The sequence below is a fragment of the Peromyscus californicus genome, unplaced genomic scaffold, assembly GCF_007827085.1.
Source record: "Peromyscus californicus insignis strain IS unplaced genomic scaffold, ASM782708v3 Scaffold_10__1_contigs__length_136768540, whole genome shotgun sequence".
Classification (NCBI taxonomy): domain Eukaryota; kingdom Metazoa; phylum Chordata; class Mammalia; order Rodentia; family Cricetidae; genus Peromyscus; species Peromyscus californicus.
The window spans coordinates 3,761,358-3,780,424 of record NW_026294391.1 but is presented as its reverse complement, the minus strand read 5'-3'; the positions used below and the strand labels follow the sequence as shown (position 1 = coordinate 3,780,424).

Sequence of the window (19,067 nt, the reverse complement as noted above, 5' to 3'; positions counted from 1 at the left end):
CCCACCTTGCTGATATCATTTTCCTGAGTGGCCTACAACATGACAACTACTGTCATTAATCTTAACTGTTTTGGGGGGCAGAGGTAGGGGAGGCATGAGCAGGCTCTTTCTAGCCTTGAACTCACTCTGCATACCAGGCTGCCCTGCCTCTGCCATCTAAGTGCTGGGATTAAAGGTGTGCTTCACCATACCTGGCCAATCCTAAATGAAATTTTCTTTCTCATGTCAGTATTTGATACATTAGATCTCTAAATTAAGATTTTTTAAATCATATGGTAGGGTTCTTGAATTTCTAAAGTTTGTTTCTTTAGAAATTTTAAATTTAGAGGTATTATTCTTTTTGTCTACAAGTTACTATCATTCACTTCAACATTGGACCCCTTTAAGTGTCCAGGTCAATAGCCATAGCTGACTATGGAGACCCAGTGCCTTGGTACATTTCCAAAATGTTTGTCTTCTGTCTGCCTCTCCCTTGGCTAATCTGATCTCTGTCCTCCTTTCCTAGTTTTGCTTCTACTCTGCTAAAGCAGGGTCTTGTCCACTCTCTATCTACTCAGGACATTTCCTTAACAGCAACAGCAAAATAAAAATAGGGAGAAACTGAGGTGTCATTTTAAAAGGGAGTTTTCTGGAGCTATATTATGGCCCACAAGTTATGAGCAATGTGAAAGAGCAGTTTTTGTTATTAAAATTGTATGCTATGGGGTGCCTAGTTGATTGTATTTCTTAATGTATTAAGGATGATACTCTTCCATCTCATTTTTTGATGCCAGTGGGGACTTTAGGACATTCACTTGAGTACATTCTAATAGTTTCGTATTAAACTTAATTTATAAAGGCAATTTTACCTCATTACAGATACATGATGTTATAAGTAGCTAGATGCACCAAAATGCTTATCAATCCCTGGGGTGGGCTTGGGTTATTTCAACCAGTCTAGGCACAAATTTGTTAATGATGAGGTAGGAAATCACTTCTTTAAGTTTGAGATCAATCTTCTGAAGCTTAGAGAAAAAAAGTCTTGATTTCAAGTAATGGGGTATTTGGTTAAGGCTCCCAGAACTCAGAGGTGAAAGTCACACAGGCATGGCATTAAAAGACCTGGGGTCTATGGTTTAGGAGCTTTTTAAGAGAAGATTTGAAGAATAGGTGGTTCACTCACAGAACACTTTACCATCATTTCTCTGCTAAATGTGGTTGTTTCCAAATGGGGGAAAGAACTATTTAAAATGACATCCTCTCCATTGCCATCTTATTTCATAACTTTTTTTCCTTTTCTGTCTACTTTGCATTATTATGATAAATTTTCATGATATCTGGCTTGAGGTGTTCTAAAACAGTGTTCAGAAGATAACATGAATATCTGATATCTGTCTACAGCATTAAGACTGATAAATGTACTTTAGAAAATGTTTATTGTCACTTATATAGATGACTGTGTATATCAGCTATTTCAGAGAAATTTCTGTTTCAGACTTGCTGTTAATAGGCAGATAATTTTTGAGACACAGTAAGAAACTACTAATATGACATATTTGCATTTTTTTCTTAGTTAAGCTAATGTGTTAACTGAATGGGAAAGGTTGTGATGATAGAAAGGAAATTACAACTCATACTTGTTCTTCAGATAAAGAAATCACAAACAAAATAGGAAATTTTTCTATGCTCCACATGTTGTGCTTTTAGTTTTCTTCAGTGCAGGAATCAAAATAATTATTTGCTGAAAAAATTTTTCTTGTTCCAGCTGGATCCAAAATTCATGGATTTTTGAAAATGCCTGTTCATTTAATTAGAAGTTAATTTAGAATATTTTGCCTTCTATGTAAATGTAAAGCTGATTTTTTTTTTCCTCTTTCTTGTTACTTTTAAAGGAATCTAGGTAAAAATGGCCTGTCTAACAGTAGCATTTTGTTGGATAAATGTCCGCCTCCAAGACCACCATCTTCACCATACCCTCCCTTGCCAAAGGACAAGTTGAATCCACCTACACCTAGTATTTATGTGAGTCCGAATTGACTGAAAGATATCAGCCAAACCAATGTTTACTTCTATTTGTCTTTTGTAAAAATCTTTTAGGTCAACATGGATACCCTTTAGCAAATATTACAGTTATCAGCAGTGGTGTGACTATTTGGCAACAAAATAAGATGTATTGAAAAATATTTTATGATATTTTACAAATACCTTCTCAGCTATTAACTTGATTATATTAGGAAATTGTGTTTTTGTTTGTTGTTGTTTCCTGTGCTGGAGAGTAAACTCAGGGCTTTGCACATTCTGGGCAAGTACTCTACAACATTGCTACTATTCCCATAGTTTCTCTGTGATTATAGGCTGTATTAGAATAAGTGAAAAATACTTTCTCTGCCTTAATTTCGAGCAGTACTACTACTTGGAACTATTTAACCTTTTTTTTTTTTTAAAGGTAAACTGGGTTTTAAATCTACCAATTGTAATGAACCTTAACATTCATTCTGTTTCATACATATAATAAAAGAAATACCTTCAAAGAAAGAAAAGCAAAATAAAAAAAAAAGTATTTTAAAAATGTGGTCATTGGAGCTGGAGAGATGGCTCAGCAGCTAAGAGCACTTGTTACTGTTCTAGAAGACCCAGGTTCAGTTACCTATAGCCACATGATGTCTCAACCATCCTTAACTCCAGTTGCAGGAGATCTAATGGCCTCTTCTGGCCTCCATGTGTCCCAGGCACACAGAGGCACAACATTCATATACATGAAATAAAAATTAATTTTTAAAGCCGGCATGCCTAGATTAAAAAAAAAAAGAATATGATAATAGGTGGATACATGTCACAAAATCTTTGTAAGCTATTTAACATATTTAAAACTATCAGTCTTATTTCATAGGAATTAAAGCATCTGATAAGTTAAAAGTTGAATAAAAGCAATTCTTAATTGTGTTTTTCACAAATAAATCCTGCTGCTACTATATTAACTTCTTCCTTCTGCCTTCCCAAGTGAAAGAAAAAAAAATTAAATACATATAAAGTTATGGTGATATAGTTTGGATGGTGTAGTCAGAAGGTTTTTCTGGTCCTGCCAGGCCCCTGCAGTCTCATGGCCCGCTTACAAAATAATCACTCAGCTTATATTATTTATAACTGTTCAGCCATTAGCTCAGGCTTATTACTGACTAGCTCTTACACTTAAATTAAACTGTAATTCTTATCTGTGTTTAGCCACATGGCTTGGTACCTTTTCTCAGTTCTGCCTTGTCATCTTGCTTCCTCTGTGTCTGGCTGGCATGACTCCTGATGCTGCCTTCCTCTTCCCAGATTTTGCCTTGTCTGCTTATCCTGCCTATACTTCCTGCCTGGCTACTGGCCATTCAGCATTTTACTCATCAACCAATCAGAGCAACATATTCACAGCATGTAGAGCAATATATTCACAGTAGGATGGTCTTACATCTTTGAAAATGATTCTTGAATTTGTTTGAGAAATTTTGATTTCTTCACTCTGAGTTTTTAAGCATATGACAAAATTCACCATCTCAACCCTTTCTGAGTATATATATAATTAAGTAGTGTTAAACATACTCATGTTGTTGTACAACCTATCTTGAGAGCTTATCTGCCGGAGTGTCTACCCATGAACATCTCTTTTCCCCATCCCCTTAAGATCTGACGATCACAATTCTGTTTTCATGAATTTCACTACTTTATATGACTAGCTTATTTTTTTTTAAATCATGCCCTCAAGATTAATCCCCATGGCAGGATAATTGATCAGTCAATTAACTTGGGTGATGGTGCTAGTGTTAGACTTAGTGTTTTGCACATACTAATGCTAATTTTACTAATTTTACCACCAAGCTGTGTCTCTTCCCTCAATAATTGTTTCATTTGTTGCTTGGTTTTTTCCTGCTAGGGATGAATCCTAGGCTCTTTAAGTAGTATACCATTGAGTTGCATACTCTACCCTTTAGCAACTTCCAATCTTGCCTAATAATTTATTTACCTGTGTTCAGGAATAATGTTACATCAAGAACATATGAAATCATATAGAATCTTTTTTCTTTTAAAGCTCTATCCATCTATCTATCCATCCATCTATCTATCTATCTATCTATCTATCTATCTATCTATCTATCTATCTATCTTTTATGTGTGCAGTACTCTGAATGTCTGCAGGAATAATGTTACATGAAGAACGTGTGAAATCATACAGAATCTTTTTTTCTTAAAAAGAGTTATTTATTTATTTATTTATTTATTTATTTATTTTTTTATTTATTTTTTTATTTATTCGTTCATTTATTTGTTTGTTTATTTTGTATGCAGTACTCTGTCTGCATGACCAGAAGAGGGCACCAGATCTCAGTACAGATGGTTGTGAGCCACCATGTGGTTGCTGGGAATTGAATTCAGAACCTCTGGAAGAACAGCCAGTGCTCTTAACCGCTGAGCCATCTCTCTAGCCCCAGAATCTTTTTAAGATTTGTTTTTCTTATTTTTAATTATGTGAATGAGAGATTAGGTACATTTGAGTATAGGTGTCCCCAGGAGCTGGAGTTACAGGTGAGCCACAGAGCTGGGAATCAAAATCAGATCCTTCCTCTGTAAGAGCAATAAGTGCTCATAACCACTGAGCCATATCTCCAAGCAAAACCAATTTTATTTTTGGTCAAAGGAACTCATTCTGTCGCTCTAGCTGACCTGGAACTCAGACATATGCCTACTTCTGCCTACTGAGTACTGGGATTAAAGGTGACTGCTACCACTCTCAGCTTCTATATAGGATCTTTTAATTCTTTTAGTTTTATGGTTTTTCAATAGGGGCAGTATTGAATAAACCTAGATAAAACCTAGAGCCCCCTTGATGTCAGACAAACACTCTATCATGAACCTACAGCCCAGCCCATACTTTGTGCTTTCTTGCTCTCAGTGATGCTGTACTGAAGGCCTTATGGCAGCTAAGCAAACTCTCTACCAATGAGCTATTCTCCCTACCTACCCACTCCTGTTCCTTGTTTTTCTTCCTTTTTAATATTTCATAGCATTTAAAGCATTTTGGTTTTGGAATTTAAATGTAATTTCTGCTACATAATTTGTTCAACATGTAGTACACAAAAATATATGTGGTTATCTACTATCTAGTCATAATTAAAATCAAAATGCAAAAATACTAGAAGATAGAAAAGAAATATGAACACATGAAATAAAATATTTAGATTGATAGGCAGTGAATCTGAGGCATAATATTTAAGTTAAAAACTGTGTTTTCCTGAGATCTAACCACATATTTTAATTTTAATTTACAGTTGGAAAATAAACGTGATGCTTTCTTTCCCCCATTACATCAATTTTGTACAAATCCAAACAACCCTGTTACAGTAATACGTGGCCTTGCTGGAGCTCTTAAATTAGGTACGCTTTGAGTAAAAAGAAAATTGTATTCTATATATGCTGTCTTTTAACCTTTTAAAGCATCAGTAGAGAGTTTTGTTATCACCTACCACCACTTACATGTACATGTATTTCCATTCTAATATGGATGGGGAGCTTGATTATTTTTACTTGAAGTCCAGATTGGAATGAATAATGGTGATGGTATTGATTGCTGGCAATTTAGGAGTAGTTTTTTAATTTAGCTTTTATTTTTATCTGATTGTATAATAGTGGCTTATGTTTACTACTAGGAAAATTTTGAATATAAAATGTAACTGAAATTTGGTATACTCATCAAATACTGTACTATAGCCCTATTGGTATTTGCTAGCCCCTATGATATTCAGTACAAGAAAGTCTTGACTCTTTCTTTGTTGGAATAACATGAGCATTGGGTATTATGCCCAGGCCTTCAAAGTATATAGACGACCTGATCAGTTTTTAGGGGAGTGGATATATTGCTATAAAATGTTTTCTCTTTTTTTTTAAAAAAAAGGGGGGCGTGGTGGATACATTTCTGTTTTGTTTTTGCTGACTTCTTTTATTTATTTGTGGCTTACTTATAATAAAGACCTGGGACTTTTCTCTACTAAAACTTTGGTGGAAGCTAACAATGAACATATGGTAGAAGTGAGGACACAGTTGTTACAACCAGCTGATGAAAACTGGGACCCTACTGGAACCAAGAAAATCTGGCATTGTGAAAGTAATAGATCTCATACTACAATTGCGAAATATGCTCAGTACCAAGCCTCCTCATTCCAAGAATCATTGAGAGTAAGTGTTTGCTTCCTAGAGATGATTTTTTAGAGATTTAAAAATTATTTCATTTTGTAGTTTTGAAAGTAAATATCAGATTATATTATCTTACATAAAACACCTTGTAAGTGTTTATTTTAAGCAAACCTATGAGTTGATTCAGTAAATATTCTTCAGAGAGGAAATTACTGTGTAGTAAGATGTTTTCCAGGTTATCTGGGATATTTATCTTAACTAAAGTACTGTGGGGACTGTTGTGTGTGTTATAGGATATTAAGCAGCATCTGTGTCTTCCCAAAAACACTTAATAGACATGCCACATTTCCTGGAAGATAAAATTGCTCCTTATTGAGAATTACTGATTTGGGGGCTACACCTGTCTTGAGTTTGCTTTATGTTTGAAGAATTTTTCATCTCGTGCACTTGGATTTATTTTTTCTCTTCTGCCAGATCAGGTAGACAACTCTTTCAGGAAGTATTATTGTTCTTCCTTCCAGTCTTAGTTCACTAAAGAGTGCTGAGGAAGGGGTAGAAATAGAGAGGAATCATTTCAACATATATAGAAATTTTAAAAATCTAAAACTTAAAAGTAATCAAAGTTATTATTAATAGCCCCATATAGGTCTTATCTAATTGAAACATTACTAAAATCATGTATTTTAATGGGAACTTTATGAGTTTTACCACAAAAATGGAGATAAAACATCCACAAAAGTGAGTTCTTTAAAATATTACTCTACTATTGCTTTGTGCTGAGTTGTTTCTTCACATATCCTGCACAGGAAATTTAATTTACTAGATTTGCTTATCTCTTTAAAAATATTAGCCAGGTGGTGGTGGTGCATGCCTTTAATCCCAGCACTCGGGAGGCAGAGCCGTGTGGATCTTTGTGAGTTCGAGGCCAGCCAGGGCTACTGAGTGAGTTCCAGGAAAGGCGCAAAGCTACACAGAGAAACCCTGTCTCAAAAAACCAAAAAAAAAAAAAAAAAAAAAAATTTAAAATGTTTCTCTGAGTTCACATTTTCAGTCCAGACAACATTTTTACATGAAATTATATATTTGGGTTACTGTCTTAGGTAGAGTTTCTATTGCTGTGATGAAACACCATGACAAAAACATCTTGGGGAGGAAAGGGTTCATTTGGCTTACACTTCCATACCACTGTTCATTACCAAAGGAAATCAGGACAGGAACTCAAACAGGTCAGGAACCTGAAGGTAGGAGCTGATGCAGAAGCCATGGAGGGGTGCTGCTTACTGACTTGTTCCTCATGGCTTGCTCAGCCTGCTTTCTTATAGAACTCAGGACCACCAGCCCAGGGATGGCACCACCCACTATGGCTGGGCCTTCCCCTATTAATCAGTAATTAAGAAAACATCCCACAGCCTGATCTTACAGAAATATTTTCTCAGTTGAGGTTCCCTCCTTCTAGATAACTCTAGCTTATGTCAGATTGACATAAACTAGCCAGTTCCACTGTCCTTTTCTACAGTCCTACAAAGGAAATCCATTTAATGGAATCTGTCCTACAAGTTGCATTGAGTTACAGTGAATTACATCATTTTTCTCTCCTTGCAAATGGAGCTAGTATGAGAATTTGTAGTTTAGTGGTATGGAGGAAAGATTCACCAGATATGTGCAATACTAAGCTAAAATGCCTTTTACTAATTTTTAGGAAGAAAATGAGAAAAGAAGTCACCATAAAGACCACTCTGATAATGAATCTACATCATCAGATAAGTAAGTCATTTTTCATTTCCATTTAATATTTCTGTTTAAGAGATGTGCTGATAATTTTTCATCTTTCTTTTTAAGTTCTGGGAAAAGGCGAAAAGGACCCTTTAAAACCATTAAGTTTGGGACCAACATTGACCTGTCTGATGACAAAAAGTAAGTACTTGTAATAGTTCTGTGAACTGATCCAAAGAAATGTCCTTTTTCTGATTGAGAATTGTTTACAATTTCTTCTATTTTATTCCTTATCATTATAATTTTTCTAAATTTACATGAGATGAAACTAAATAATTTTACTAGACTTTACAGTTAAATTATTTTTTTTAACTTAAGACTGTTATATGCTTTTCTTTTAAACTAATACCCTAACTTTATGGTAGTTAATTTTTCATTTATGTTCTAGGTCTATAATTTTAATACTGTTTTTCATTGGAAAGTTAATTTAGACATTCCATTGTTTCTTATGTGAAATTAAAGTACTTTTGGATTTGTTTTTCTGATTGGAATGTAAGAGCTTTGAAGAAATATATAACTTCCACAAATATTTATAGCAGGGCTTTACTCTTTTTTTCTTTATAGGTGGAAGCTTCAGCTACATGAGCTGACTAAACTTCCTGCTTTTGTGCGTGTTGTATCAGCAGGAAATCTTCTAAGTCATGTTGGTCATACTATACTGGGCATGAACACAGTTCAGCTATACATGAAAGTTCCGGGAAGCAGAACACCAGGTAAATTTTATTAATATATCATAAAAGATGAAACATGTAAAGGGAATCAGAATCTTTTCCATTTAAAATGAATAGAACTAAAAGGATTATTCTTCTTATAAGATTTGATGCTTTTAACAGGACTTAGGTCAAGATTTTTTCCCTTTGATGTCTTTCAAATCTAATACTAATATTTTGTTCTTAAAAAGTTCATTAGAGCATCCTGTAACCCAACAACTGTTGTTCCTGCATACTTCTAAGAATGGCAGGGGTACAGTGTTTCCTAACCGTTTTTTAAATCACACTCATAAATTGATGTACTTATTTTATTTCATGGCCTAGTGCATATCTTGTATATATGAACAACTTCACTTGAAAAGTACATTTTCCATTTCTATTCCATTCTGTTTAGTTTTAAAAAGAAACTGTGGTATAATCCTCTGGTTAGGTTGCAACCAAGTTTCAAAAGCAATTTCTAGGTTTTGCCAGTCATCTCCTTTCTTTGAATTGTTTTCTTCATGTCAAGTGATTTAATTTTCAGCTCTTGTGTTTCTATCACTAATATAGTATCTTCTTCGGAGCCCATGGATTGACATGAAATTTCAGAGTAATGTTTTGAAATATTTAGCAATCACTATAATCCTAGCATCAGTGAATTAGTACAGATACTCATAAGTACAGTACTCATAAGAAATAAAGTACCTATAGGTTGCATATCTCTGTTATATGTTTCAGTCTTTTACTTGAAGTAAACATAGCTTAAAATCCAGAGTGCTTCCTTTCTTTGCCACCTTAATGAACCATAGCTTAAGAACCATTTCAAAATAGGACCATGTTTCTTCTAAGAGATTATTACTTCCTATCTCTGGCTGTCCAGATGAATCTCCTTTGTAGAATATATAATTGATCTTTGGAGATCTAAGATCTAAGAATGAGTGTTATTAAACCAACAAACAACACAAATTGTTCCCTGGGGGGGGGGGGGGGGGGAATCTTATGTACAGCCAATATTAGAACCATTGATTGTAGCTTTAGTCTTATGTCATTTGACACCTAATTCTGTATACTAGACATAGTTTGATAAAGGACAAAAAATTCTGGCATGAATGGCAAGAGAACCATGTTCTACTTTCTGCTCCATCATTAGACAGCAATATAAATATTAGGGAGCAATCTAAATACTGGTTTTCTTTAGTCTTTAGTATCAGATTGATTCTACTTTGAAAACCATCCAATTTGAACTATTTTCTGCAAGTAATACGCCCTAGTTGAAAAGAATCTTTCATTATAAATCGTAGGAAAGAACAAAAATGAAGAATATTTGTCACTTGTGCCTATACTGTTATGAATATTTTTTGAATATTTTATTACATTTATTGTGTATGCCAACATATGCTTGCACAAACCTGCATGTATGTGCCATAGCACACATGTAGAAGTCAAAAGATAACTTGCCAGAGTCAGTTTCTGTCCTTTTACCATGTGAATCTAGAGGATTGAACTCTGGTTGTTCTGCTTGATTAATAGCAAATATTTTTATGTGCTGAGCCATCTCACTCCACGCTGGATTCCCATGCCCCATCCCTCCACTTGTACATTTTTATTTGGTGGGGGACATCAAAAGGCTCTGAAAAATACACTAAGTACCTACACTAGAAATCTTTAACATTTTGCCATCTTCTTTAAATCATTTTTAATATTAGTTTAAAAATAGATTCCGTACATGAGAGAAAATATGATACTGGTCTTTCTTAAGCCTGCCCACGCCATGTAGCATAGTAATCTCCGATTCCATCTATTTTCCTGTAAGTGTTGTAATTTCATTCTTCTTACATCTGAGTAAAATTCAGGTTATGTATGTGTACCACAGTTTCTTTTATTTCATTAATCTAGGATAGTTTCATGTTTAGGCTATTCTGAACAGTGTGACATTCAGCATGAACATTACTATTTGTGTGTTATCTTGGCTTAAATTGTATCATACAGAAGTTGTGCTTGTAAAGTTTTTGAGGAATTTTTATTCTGATTTCCATAGTGGCCACATTGTTTTACGTTGCCACCAGAAGTGTATAACGGTTCCTCTTTTCCCTACATCCTCACCAGGACTTTTTTCCTTTGTTTTGGTGATACTCATTCTGTTTGGGTTTAGAGACAGCAATTTCAAAGCACTTTTAATTTTGCATTTTCCTGATGTCTGAGGATGCTGAGCACTTTTTCAAATATTTATTTGCTATTTATATTCCTTCCTTTGAAACCTTAGTTCATTAGCCCATTTATTGGATGAGGAAGAAGAGGAGTTTAATATTTTTGGTTCTTTATAGATTTCTACATAGTAATCCACTATATGATATGTCATTGGTAACGGTTTTTCTCCCATTCTCTCAAAGGAATTATCTGAAAAATTCTTTTTAGGTAGTGGTGTCCAATAGAAATATAATGCAAATTATAATAATTTTAGAAGTCATTTTGATCCATTAAAGTAGAAAAAGTAATTGAAGTTAATTTTGCCCTATAATATTCAAAATATAAACATATATAATCAATACAAAATTACAAAGATGTTTCACAATTTTTTCATACCAAGTATTTGAAATCCAGTGTATACTAAGCAATTGCTACCACTTCCAACTCACATTTTAAAGAGTTTTTGGTATTAGATGGCATGGTCTTACAAGAAATGTATATAGTTTAATCAGTATAATATAAGAAAATCAATTTGTGTGTCTTTGTACAAATAATTGTTCTAGTGTTACATTAATACAAGTGTTAGCTGTTTTAGCTTACTTTACAATCAGGCATATATATTTTAAGCTACAAGGTTGTGCTCAGGCTTTACTCTTAAAGAATTTTATATAGATGATTCAGGTTTTAGTAGCTATGACTGTGAGTAGAGCTCATTTTTATTTAGAATGCATACTATAGGGCATCTCCAAATAATCTACTTATAATAACTCCAAGTACCATTATATTGCTTGCCCTGAGTTAGATGAAACAATAAGCCTTTGCCTCAGTTCTTTGGTAGAATCCTCAGGTAGGTGAAAATAAAGTATAATTCCTTGGAAACTAAGTTTACTTTCTTCCATCTAGAATAAACAGGGACCAGGACACCAGAAATACAAATTTTAAGTCTTTTAAGTTCATCACTTAGCCAGCAATGCAGGAAAGGCAAGATATAAAGTACTATACTACAAATGTCTACTAGCTTTAACTTATGCCTTTCTTTTGTTCAAGTATTTATTTCATGGCAGTAAACCTATGTTTATCTCCCTGAGTTCTGATACAGTTGATCTTCATGTATGGAGAGAGGAGGAAGATCTATTTTGCCATTTTTTTTGCTGGCACCAGTCCTTGAGAGTAGCTGTTTTAGTTTTTATTATTCTTTAAGGATTTGTTTTATTATTTTTAATTGTGTGGGTATGTATATGCACATGAGTGCAAGTGCCCATGGAGGCCAGAGGTGCCAGATCCCCTTGGAGCCACATGATGTGGTTTCTAAGTTCAAATGTCCTCTGCAAGAGCAGCATAGACTCTTAACCTTCCAAGCCATCTCTCTAGCCTGTAGCTATGTTTTTAAAACCAGGCTTTGTTCACAATGAAAAAGAAAAAAAGTAATAGCATCTATAACTAATATATATTGTTTATTAGACACAATTCTAATCATTATTTTATTCATCTTCAAAATAACAATTATATAGAAATTGTTAATATTTATTCTTATATGTTGCTAGAGTTTTCCTGCCTGGCTCACAGTCAGGACAAATCTCTCTCACCCGCCAGTCCCAAGCCGCTTAAACCCGATCAAATAAACACAGAGACTTATATTGGTTACAAACTGTATGGCCGTGGCAGGCTTCTTGCTAACTGTTCTTACAGCTTAAATTAATCCATTTCTATTAATCTATACCTTGCCACGTGGCTTGTGGCTTACCGGTACTTTACATCTTCCTTATCCTGATGGCGGCTGGCAGTGTCTCCCTCTCCAGCTTCCTGTTCTCTCAATTTTCCTCTGTTAGTCCCGCCTATACTTCCTGCCTGGCCACTGCCAATCAGTGATTTATTCATTGACCAATCAGCAACACATTTGACATACAGACCATCCCACAGCACCTCCCCTTTTCTTTTCTTAAAAAGGAAGTTTTTAACCTTTACACATCTCCAAAGTCAGCTTGGTATATTTGGGAATTTGGGCGTAGCTTCTCTTACTACTTCCTGCTGGAGGGGGGCGCTGTATCTTCTTGGGAAACAAAGAAAATTTTAGGATCATGGAGTAGTCCGTGAGGCTGTATCATCTGAGCCAGTTGTCTTGAAACGGTTCTGGATGTTGGATCATCTGGGCCATGGTGTCATCGGAGACCTTTCAGGGGGTCTTGGCTGGTCAAACCTGATGTATCTTACTCTGGAACAAATCCATAGCCTCTTGCTTTCTGTGGAAACAAAAGAGACTCTTTTCCAAAGCAACATATCCTTACATCCAAATTTTGAAGTCAAAGTATCTTTAAAATATACGTACTGGTTTAACTCAGCTTCCTTTACAATCAAACATCTCTCTGTAGTTAAGAATCCCAAAGACAACACAATCTAGACTCTCTGTGTAATAGTCATCTCTACGTGGCTTATTTTTTATATTACTTTTACTGTCTCTTTAAAGACTTTATTTTTTAAAACCATGTATTTGTTTCTATACTGTATATATCACCTTTTTTTGTCTCTTTCAAGCCTACGTATATTTTACACACATTTTAAACTATTACATCTGAATCTGTCTTATTGTGAATCTATTGCTTTAAGCTGCAGCAGCTGTGGCTGCTGGCTCCGCCCACCGCAGCTTCCCAACATGGCGTGGTACTTTACCACCAGCTCTGGGAGCTATCGTGGGTCTATGCTTTTATCCAAGCAGCGTGTAACCCAGAAACCTCTTTTTTTGTTTTGTACTAGCAAAGGCTAAATCCACAATGTAGCTTAATGTGCCACTTGCAGAGGCCTCATTCCCACCATACTGCAGGTCGAGCGCGCACGCCAGCAACCCGCCAGTAGCTCAAACCGGCAGCTGCCGCTCATTTGAGAGAGACAATTAGGAAGCTGTTTTTAGCTCCGTTTTAGAATCTTTTTTTTTTCAGGTTTTAGGTGGAAACTCTTGCCACCACGTTGGACGCCATTTGTTGCTAGAGTTTTCCTGCCTGGCTCACAGTCAGGACAAATCTCTCTCACCCGCCAGTCCCAAGCCGCTTAAACCCGATCAAATAAACACAGAGACTTATATTGGTTACAAACTGTATGGCCGTGACAGGCTTCTTGCTAACTGTTCTTACAGCTTAAATTAATCCATTTCTATTAATCTATACCTTGCCACGTGGCTTGTGGCTTACCGGTACTTTACATCTTCCTTATCCTGATGGCGGCTGGCAGTGTCTCCCTCTCCAGCTTCCTGTTCTCTCAATTTTCCTCTGTTAGTCCCGCCTATACTTCCTGCCTGGCCACTGCCAATCAGTGATTTATTCATTGACCAATCAGCAACACATTTGACATACAGACCATCCCACAGCACTTATATATAAGGAAAGTGAGCTGAAAATGTTTTAACAGCTTCCTTGGTTAATGTTACAACTGAGCCAGCAACCTATCAGAGCCTAAACTCTACTTTGCCTTCCATGTTAGCCCTTACTGAATAAGTTAGGAGTAGTTGACCAAATTCAGTCATAAAGCCATACTCAACACCATAAAAAAACTGAATCTTTAACATTTGAAAGGTTTCATGTCTAAAGACACATTATAGAATCAATATTATGTTGATTTATTTTTCTTTTCATCCTTTAGGTCATCAAGAAAATAATAACTTCTGTTCAGTTAATATAAATATTGGCCCAGGTGACTGTGAATGGTTTGTTGTTCCTGAAGGTTACTGGGGTGTTCTGAATGACTTCTGTGAAAAGTAGGTTTCTAAACTGAATTTTATTTAAACATAATTATTATAAAACAGTAACTACAACTTACCAAACTGGATAGCCTAATGTGGACATATAGTCAGCTTTTAGTTGCCGTTTAATGGGAAAATTCGTGTTAAGTGATTCCAAACCTATTATTTTATGTTATGAGAAAACTTACAGTAAAGGTATCATGAAACCACTCTGAAATACAGTAGTAGGCATGAGTTTAGAGGTTAGGAATTTTCAGTTATTGGTTTCATTTTTTTAAATGATACATTAAAGTACTTATTTAGCAGGCATATATTCTAAGAAAAAAATATTTCGTCAATGTTTTTAAAAAGTGAAAGAAATTCTGTAAGTAAACATACTTATCATTAGGAATAACTCAAGCTTGAACATAATACTCTTTGCCATGTCATCATGATATAAATTCTTTTTAAAACTGGCAACTTTTCCTATAAAGGCTTTTTGTAAAATTTAATTAACTGCTTCAGGTTTTGCTTTTCTAATCAAAGAAAATGCATAGTGGATCCTTTCATTTCTTTAAGAAACTAGAAATAGCCATCCTTTATTTATGTGTTATGTCTTAAAGAGTTCTTTGAATGCTTTTTAATTGATTTAAATTTAATCTCTCTAGTTAGAACTATGTTCTTTTTTTTTTCCTAAAAGGCACTCAATTATGCAAGCTTCTGGTATTTTCATTTAGTAATATAATCAGAAAATTATAAGTTAAAAACACAAATAATTAACATATGGTATTTTGCCCCCATTTCAGTTAAATATGGGGGGAGAAGCTACTGAAAGTATGTATGTATGAAATTTGAAAACTAATTATAGACATATTCTTATACTAACATGTAATTTCTAACTTTGCTGTAGCCGGGCAGTGGTGGCGCATGCCTTTAATCCCAGCACTCAGGAGGCAGAGCCAGGCAGATCTCTATGAGTTTGAGGCCAGCCTGGTCTACAGAGTGAGATCCAGGACAGGCACCAAAACTACACAGAGAAACCCTGTCTCGAAAAAAAGAAAAAAAAATCTTAACTGTAAATATTTGGACAATTATGACATCTATCATAATTGAAAAAAAATTTAAAGACCCTAAATTTCTTTTTAAATTTAGAAAGATAATCACCTTATATTGTCTTCACTAACACTTAGATTTCATTCAATGCCAGAAAACTAGATAAAGAATTTTACAAATTCAAATGTATTGTTGAATAACTTGCTCTACTTTATACCATGCATTATAGTCTTGTTGATTAATTAGGGTTGTTTGCCTGCTTTTAGTTAAAAAGTTTTCTCCATTTTTATGATGGTACTACAATATTGAAAAAAGGTTAGAATTTGTGTTAATAACATTTTTTTTTTTTTTTTTTTTTGCTTTATAGGGAACTGTATTTGCACAGCCAGCCAGTCCAATCTCCTTGCAGTTAGGCTGTCATTAGTAGTGTGTTTTAGAGAGTTTCTGAGACTGGCCTGACATTTCACATTTTGTCAGAGAAAAAACTTAGAACTTGAGGGAGTTGTCTGTATTCTCCTTCTACCATTCGAGACTCAGGGATCAAACTCAGGTCCTCAGGCTTGGTGGCAGGTACTTTTACTAGCTGAGCCATCTTGCCAGGCCTGAATTTTTTTAAGGAAGAAAAAAGGGAAAAGGTTCCATTTTAGGTCAAGGATTTTTCTCATAAAATCCTGGCTAATAGATAGTTTACAGATTATGTGGTCTCTGTTACGATTGTCATTATAATGCAAATTCAGCCATTGGTCATATGTGAATAAATGGTAATGTCTATCTTCTAATAAAGTTTGCTTATAAAATGTCAGCAGGGCCATAGTTTGTCAACTTCTATAAAATTAAACTGTTTTATCTTATAAAATTTTAAGCAAATATTTCCACTATCTGAGTTCTTCACCCAAAATATAAGATTTGAAGTGGATAATTGAAATGTATAAAATTCTTTTATAGGAAAAGTTACTGTATAGTTTTTCTAAAGTACTTCATCTTATGATGAATAACCTATAAAATATTAAAATAGAAAATTAGTAATAGGATCTATAGAATGTTTCCAAAGTGGTGGTCATAGTAGTAGTCACGGTTATTGTGTGTTCAAGTGTGTTTTCAACTGCCTAGTTTTAATTAGCTGATCTTCCAAACCATATAGAAGTTGACAAATTGTACCCCCTTTCCTCCTTATGAGTCAAAGCAGCAGTAGAGACCCTTTCTCAGATTGAGTGGAGTTTCTGATACTTAAATAGTGTTCTTGTTGATGAATGTGAATGAATTCATCTCCATCCTTTTAGGGATTTCCAGGTACTGTAGGAAGAAAAGGGTTCATTGTCTAAAAGTGGGGTGGGGGCTTAATGAAATGAAATTAGAAGTAACAGTATGTACTATTTAAGAGTAACTACAGATTCCATTTGAATCTTAAAGAAATAAATTCAAGCTAGTGATGCTATCTTTAGATAAGTCTTTCTGTACTATACTATAATTAATTTCACTCTTTACATACATACAGCGATTTTATTACACTATCAGTTAAGCTTTATAGAAATTAATTATCATTAAAAAACCTTTCGACATTCTTGTTTTATAGAGTCCTTGATCCATTTCCTCTGTTGCTCTTATTTCAGAAATAATTTGAATTTCTTAATGGGTTCTTGGTGGCCCAACCTTGAAGATCTTTATGAAGCAAATGTTCCAGTGTATAGGTTTATTCAGCGACCTGGAGATCTGGTCTGGATAAATGCAGGCACTGTTCACTGGGTTCAAGCTATTGGCTGGTGCAACAACATTGCTTGGAATGTTGGTCCACTTACAGGTATTTTAAAAGAATATGCTTGAATAAAGATTTAACCTTAAAAATAATAGTAAATGTATTTTTTTTCTTTAGAAGAAATTGTCTCCTTTTTAGTATAAGTTTTTAGTATAGAAGTTAACTATTAGGAATCTAAAACCATAAATCCTTAGCAAATGAAAGGTTTATATACATGGAAGATATACTTGTAATTTTTAGAATCCTTGATTTTGTTTTATAAAGGGAGAAAAAAACTAAGTAAAAATACATTCTTTTAGATTTTCCTTTTTTGTCCTGTATTATGTTTTATGAAATACAGTTTGAATTATGCCTATCCTAAGGCAGTGTTTCCTAGAGATTAAGAATGTGGCCTTTGGAGCCAGAAAGACCTGGATTTGGACTAGGACTTGACTTTTCTAAGTTTGGGCAAGTTACTTAATTTCTCCAGTCCTTGATTTCTTCATCTGGTGATGATAATAAAATCAATAAGGAAATGCTAAGAATTAAATGAGATAATGGATAAAAAATTAGTTAAACACAATACCTGGCACATGATAATAGCAGACACTCTGTATATGATTATTGCTGATATTATTGCCATAATTATCACAAAACATAAAAATTTTTTTTGTAAGTCAGGCATTGGTGGTGCATGCCTTTAATCCTAGCACTTGGGAGGCAGAGACAGACTGATCTCTGAGTTTGAGGCCAGCCTGGTCTGTGGAGTGAGTTTCAGGACAGCCAGAGTTACACAGAGAAACCCTGTCTCAAAAAAAGAAAAAAAAATTTTGTAGTGCTTTGAAATTTTCATGCAGTGATAATGATTATCTTCACATCTTTTGATAGTTTAGTTTTTTTTTTTTTAATTTTCCCCCCAGCCTGCCAGTATAAGTTGGCAGTGGAACGGTACGAATGGAACAAATTGCAAAGTGTGAAGTCAATAGTACCCATGGTTCATCTTTCCTGGAATATGGCACGAAATATCAAGGTTTCAGATCCAAAACTTTTTGAAATGATTAAGTAAGTGCTTTTTAAAATTGCTGTACTGAATTCTTGGGGGGGGGGGGGTTGTTGTTAATTGTCAAATACTTTTCCCCCCATAGATTTATGTTAACATCGAAACAAGATGATCCAGAAGTCTAGCAAAATATTAGAATCTGCTTGTTACAAATACAGTTCCCTTCCAAATAGCCCACTATGGTTTAAAAAGGAATAAAGTTATAAATTGTTCTACAGCAGAAGATTCAGTTTCTAATGCTTCCCCACTTTTCTCTGAACTACTGGATTTCTTAGTAGAATTTTAAGTGTAATATTAAATGTCTACTTTTAGTCAGTGAAGGAAGATTATCACAGAATAATTGTTGTTACAGAGAAGTTAGTATAGGGAGTTGCCTAAAATGTCAGTTTTCTCAAGTTTTCATTATCTTATAATTGTTCCCCATATTTTGGCTGTTTTAAACTTTATATGTTTGTATAAATTCTTATCTTAGTTTGAATATGTATATATACTAGTAACCCATTGTCAGGTTCTACTTTGAAGTAATATTTTCAAACAGTTTTTTAAAATAATAATGTAAGTTTCACTCCCCAAAGACAGGGAATTCTGATGTGTGTGTGTGTGTGTGTGTGTGTGTGTGTGTGTGTGTGTGTGTGTGTGTGTGTCCCCATACACTCAAGATACATGGGAAATGATGGGTTTAATTGAGTTCTTTATTTTTTTGAAAAACTTTTAAAC

The 19,067-nt window shown here is 34.5% G+C and overlaps 1 protein-coding gene across 10 annotated transcripts in view; it reads left to right on the top strand.

Annotated features, from left to right (window-relative positions):
- Kdm6a (lysine demethylase 6A) overlaps window positions 1-19,067 on the top strand; it is a 153,068-nt gene that overhangs the window by 120,900 nt on the left and 13,101 nt on the right. For all 10 annotated transcript variants that reach the window (XM_052735771.1, XM_052735677.1, XM_052735085.1 and 7 more), the window contains 9 exons: window positions 1,872-2,001; window positions 5,286-5,391; window positions 5,984-6,189; window positions 7,847-7,911; window positions 7,987-8,061; window positions 8,485-8,633; window positions 14,427-14,541; window positions 17,169-17,356; window positions 18,211-18,352. In XM_052735771.1, the coding sequence (XP_052591731.1) occupies window positions 1,872-2,001; window positions 5,286-5,391; window positions 5,984-6,189; window positions 7,847-7,911; window positions 7,987-8,061; window positions 8,485-8,633; window positions 14,427-14,541; window positions 17,169-17,356; window positions 18,211-18,352 (1,176 nt within the window). The remainder of the gene's footprint in view (window positions 1-1,871; window positions 2,002-5,285; window positions 5,392-5,983; window positions 6,190-7,846; window positions 7,912-7,986; window positions 8,062-8,484; window positions 8,634-14,426; window positions 14,542-17,168; window positions 17,357-18,210; window positions 18,353-19,067) is intronic.